Source organism: Alnus glutinosa, chromosome 10 (assembly GCF_958979055.1).
Source record: "Alnus glutinosa chromosome 10, dhAlnGlut1.1, whole genome shotgun sequence".
NCBI classification, from domain to species: Eukaryota; Viridiplantae; Streptophyta; class Magnoliopsida; order Fagales; family Betulaceae; genus Alnus; species Alnus glutinosa.
The window spans coordinates 27,857,004-27,861,893 of record NC_084895.1 but is presented as its reverse complement, the minus strand read 5'-3'; the positions used below and the strand labels follow the sequence as shown (position 1 = coordinate 27,861,893).

Sequence of the window (4,890 nt, the reverse complement as noted above, 5' to 3'; positions counted from 1 at the left end):
TGCAAGCTCCAGTCGTGACGGTTGTCGGTGATCGGCGCGTGGCTCCCACGCGCTTGGACGCTCTCTGCTTTGTGGTGCGCGTGAGAGCCACGCTCCGCCTTTTTCTGGCCGTGCTCGGCGGCATCGGGTTTTTCGGCGTCGGTTCTCTGCCTGGATGGCCCCGGTGACGGCGCGTGTCCTTCACGAGCCGCCGTCCGGCATGTCAGCTCCTCCCCCACTGGCGGCAGTTTGTTTTGGGTTTTTTGGCCTCTGTGTTTTTGGTGTTTCTCTTTTGTTTCTTCGGTTTCAGCCTGCTTGTGGTTTTGGTTCAAATTTTATGGGATTATTTGTTGGCAAAGTGCTAGATCTGTCCTCTTTCTTTAGAGAATGAGCGTTATTGTCAGAGAGGCTTAAGTGTTCGTCTTGTAAAGTTTGTATTTCTGTTAAGCAGCTGTTTTACTAAGTCAGATCCTTCTGGCTTAGAGAGTTGGGGGGTCCTGTCCCTTACTTTCAAGTTGTAAGCCTATGGGCTGTTTGCAGTATTAATGATAGCGCACGCTATTTTGTTAAAAAAAAAAAAAAAAGATGATTGCTATTATTAAATGACCTAGCTAGCACTACTCACATGGCCTGCAGAACATGATTGGCGACCCCAAAACGAATTGAGTCCATATTTGTAATTAATTAGTCCACACCATAAATAGTTATCATATAAATTAAAAAAGCTTAACATATTAATCCTATCCCTGGCCTCCACGGTTGTTGAACTGAAACACACACTGTCAAAACAACTTCCTAGCTTCTGCTTAATAAACAAACAAACAAACTCCTTGTCTCGTTCTTTCAATGGTTAATGTAGAACCGTACACCACTACTGTTAAAAAACAACTTTCTTCTACTGTATATATAAGCAAACAACTAGCTTTTGTATGTACGTAGCTTGGATCTCAATCGATCTATTACCTTTTCCCTTGTATCTCTTCCTTTCTCGATCTCCTTTGTTTTACATAATTATATAGAACAAAGGAAACACAAAGGAGAATGGAGAGCAGTAGGCCTTTTTGTTGGCCTCTTTTAGCCTTTCTCATTCTTTCGTCCTTTGTGGCTCAAACTCATGGGAGGATGAAAGAACAATGTTCACTCTATCGCTACAAGGCCACGTTGTTGAAGCCAGATTTTGGTGTGGACACGAGTCATTTCAAGGTAATCGAACATGGCATTAATGAAACAAATGTTTATCCTCAGGAGGGCTTCAAGGAGCAAGATAGGATTGAGAGGCTGCCTGGACAACCCCCTGTGAACTTCTCTCAATATGGTGGTTATATCACGGTGAATAAATCAGCGGGCCGTGCGCTTTATTATTACTTTGTTGAAGCTCAGCAGCCTAATGACACATTGCCTCTTCTTCTTTGGCTTAATGGAGGTATATATATATATATGCCTGTTATGATCTTGATAAAATATAAAATAATAATAATAAAACTGTAGCATATTTTGGAAAAGAAAGACAGAGAACACCATGAATTTGGAAACGAGAACATGAGATTTATTTGATGATTGGGCTAATTATAAGTGTATACCATTTGTTAATTGAAAATACACATTTGAATTATGTAATAGATAATAACATAAAACTCATAACATGGGAGAAATGTTATGTATCTACATCCATATATATATATATATATATTAAGTGCCACCAAATTAATCCGATGCTCTAATTTGATGATTAATGTTGCCTAATATCTATATGAGCCAGGTTTTTCATCTCTTGGTTATGGAGCAATGCAAGAGCTGGGACCATTTCGAGTGCACAATGATAGCAAAACACTTTTCACAAATAAATTTTCTTGGAATCATGGTAAATTTATTCAATGACATTTGTTTTATTAATTTTTCACTAAACATAAAGAGCTTCGATTTATTTTATTTTATTTTTCTTATTTTTAGATGCAAGTTTCAATTATATTTAAAATATAATTTATTTATTTTTTGGAATTTTCTCTTCAGTTGCAAACGTTCTGTTCCTTGAGTCACCTGCTGGGGTAGGATTTTCATACTCAAATACAACATCAGACTATGACAACACGGGAGATAGAAGCACTACAACAGATAATTATGTGTTTTTGGTGAATTGGTTTGAGAGATTTCCAGAGTACAAGAATCGAACTTTTTATATTTCTGGAAGAGACTATGCTGGGCATCATGTTCCTCAGCTTGCACAAACCATTCTCTATCATAACAAGAAGGCTAACAAGACCATCATCAACCTTAAGGGCATCATTGTACGTCTCTTTGTCTCTCTCTCACACGCTCAAACTAGCAAATTAAATTGTTGGTGGTTTGCCAAATTTAATTCCTTAATTATTTGTTTCAGACTTTCAGCTAGCTCCATCGTATATTATTTGGTAACATAAATACATGTATGAATTGGCCACTATGTTTGTCATGATTATCTAGTAAAATTGTTAATACAGGCCATTGTGTCGGGCCGAGATTATGATGGGTTGATCGAGGTGCATTTATTAAAATCTTACTTAACTCAATTAGTATTAGAAGGGGGAAGAAATTGTATGGAATTTTGAAGTTTTTGCTCTCTAAATTGGTCAGTGTGGATGCACCGTCTCAATCGGGATCTCATACAATTGAGGAGTTCGAATTGTAATGCAATTTGGGTTGCACACCCCTGTCTATCAAGATTAAATTGTAACTCAATTAGTATTAAACCATGTTGATTAAACTAATTAGTAATTGAATTCTCTCTCACTTTTCTTCTATTTTTTTTTTGGTAATACTGTATCATAATTATATTATTTCACATAGATTGGGTATATTTTAATATATGCATCATATTGGATTATTGTATTTTATGCAGATTGGAAATGCAGTAATTAATGATGAAACTGATATAAAAGGAACATATGATAGCCTAGCGGGCCATGTTTTCGCTTCGGATCTAGAGGCGTCTCAAATACAAAAATACTGTGGTTTCTCACTCAATGCCTCCAGACGGTCCCCTGAGTGCACTGCAGCCATAGATGCAGTCGAAGGGGATATTGCCAATGGTCTTGATCTGTATAACCTCTATGCTCCCATTTGCTTCCCTAAAGGCGACACAGTCCAGCACATTGAAGCTTCTGTAAGTGCCAATTTTCTGTTCTTTTTAGAAATAATTAAAGATATATGTACGTGTTTGAGAAAAAAAGAAAACACCATTGGATTTGCATGTATTCTCTAAAATAGGATTTGGTGGGTTATATTCTTAGGCCTCAAAAGTTCCAAAGAATTTATTTTTGGTAATATTAATTAAGTAAATTCACCTCTTTTATATCATTAAATGATGGTTACATGTGCTCTAGAGACCGAAAATAAAATAAAATGTTGTATTATTTTTGTGTTGCAGGTACTAGAATTTGCAGATCCGTGTAGCTTTGATTATGTATATGCCTATTTGAATCGGCCTGATGTTCAAGAAGCACTTCATGCCAATGTAACCAAACTTACACATGACTGGGACATATGCAGTAGTTTCATCAAAAAATGGAAAGATAGCCCATCAACCGTCATTCCCCTTCTGCGGGAGCTCATGGCTAATGGACTTCGAGTTTGGATTTATAGGTAATAAGCAAAACATCTTTGCCATTGTTATTGATTGTTATTGTGTTATGATTTAAGTGTTCCACGTACATGGTTTACGTATAATATTGACCTTAATTGTATATATAAGCTTTTGGATACTCTTTTCTTGCAAAGCTAGTTTTCAAGGGTGGATTATTCTACCCGGTGTTTACATCATTTGATATGAGAACCATCACTACATCGAGTATAAGATCAAATGCAGCTCGTCGAGTATGAGATAAAATGAGTTACGGAGAAGGCGACATGTTTACCATTGTTAATGAATTGTATTAATATAAATTAACATCATGATCCCTATCAAATGCAGTGGTGACCTCGATGGAACGGTTTCTTTTACTTCAACGAAGTACTCTATAAATAGTATGAAGCTTCCTGTGAAGAACGATTGGAGTCCATGGGCCTACTTCGCAGAGGTAACACTTGCATTTTGTCTATTTCTTTTTGTCCTACCAATTCATGAGATCAGGCAGACTTTAGCGAGATTAAATGATTCCATTTCTGTCACAGGTTGGAGGCTATACAGAAGAGTATGAGGGAGGCCTAAATTTTGTGACAGTGAGATTGGCAGGTCAGCAAGTTCCGAAGGACCAGCCTGGCAAAGCATTTGTTCTGATCAAGCACTTCCTTGATGGCACACCTCTTCCTGTACTGGTTCAAAATTAAAGAATATTATTGACAAAGTACATAAACAATTTAATATTATCATATTTTATGTTCTTTGTCATTTATGTTGCACATTGAGCAATTAATGTATAGCAAATATAATTTGCTTCCATATTTAAAATACATCAATTGTCACTCATCTTAGAAAATTTATAATATATGAGCTATTATATGGAAATTCTCTTGTATAATTTCCCGATTTTTGAAAGAAATTTGGAAACTAAAATACAGATAAGTAAACTATAGGGTTTTTTTTTTGGTTGCAAAGGAAGATCAATTTGAGAAAAATAAAGCAAGATAAATTTTCTTTTTTGTTTACACTTTTTTATATTATTGGAAAGTGTTTTAGTACTGTTTGCTAGGTTTTATGACTGGCTCATTCAGTATACGAAACAAATATATGTAATTGAATTGCCAAATCCATCAAAATGGTGAAGAACCGAGGATCTCGTTCGGTATCTCGGTTGCTGCCATTCGAACAGAATTTTTTATTAAGAAGTTGTTGTGACTTGTTCAATACTGTCCGGATGAGACTCCTAAAAGTTGAAATGTAATGAACCATTGAGAAGGTCATTCGAAAATGCTTTTGTGTAATACCCCGATTATTAT

At 36.2% G+C, this 4,890-nt stretch overlaps 1 protein-coding gene across 1 annotated transcript; it reads left to right on the top strand.

The window, feature by feature from the left end:
* Nucleotides 1-1,020: 1,020 nt before the first annotated feature.
* LOC133879295 (serine carboxypeptidase-like 40) lies at nt 1,021-4,281 on the top strand. The gene is made up of 7 exons (XM_062317823.1): nt 1,021-1,422; nt 1,735-1,840; nt 1,990-2,264; nt 2,855-3,118; nt 3,383-3,597; nt 3,926-4,031; nt 4,126-4,281. Exons 1-7 carry the CDS (start codon nt 1,021-1,023, stop codon nt 4,279-4,281), a joined length of 1,524 nt encoding a protein of 507 aa, XP_062173807.1.
* Nucleotides 4,282-4,890: the final 609 nt, after the last annotated feature.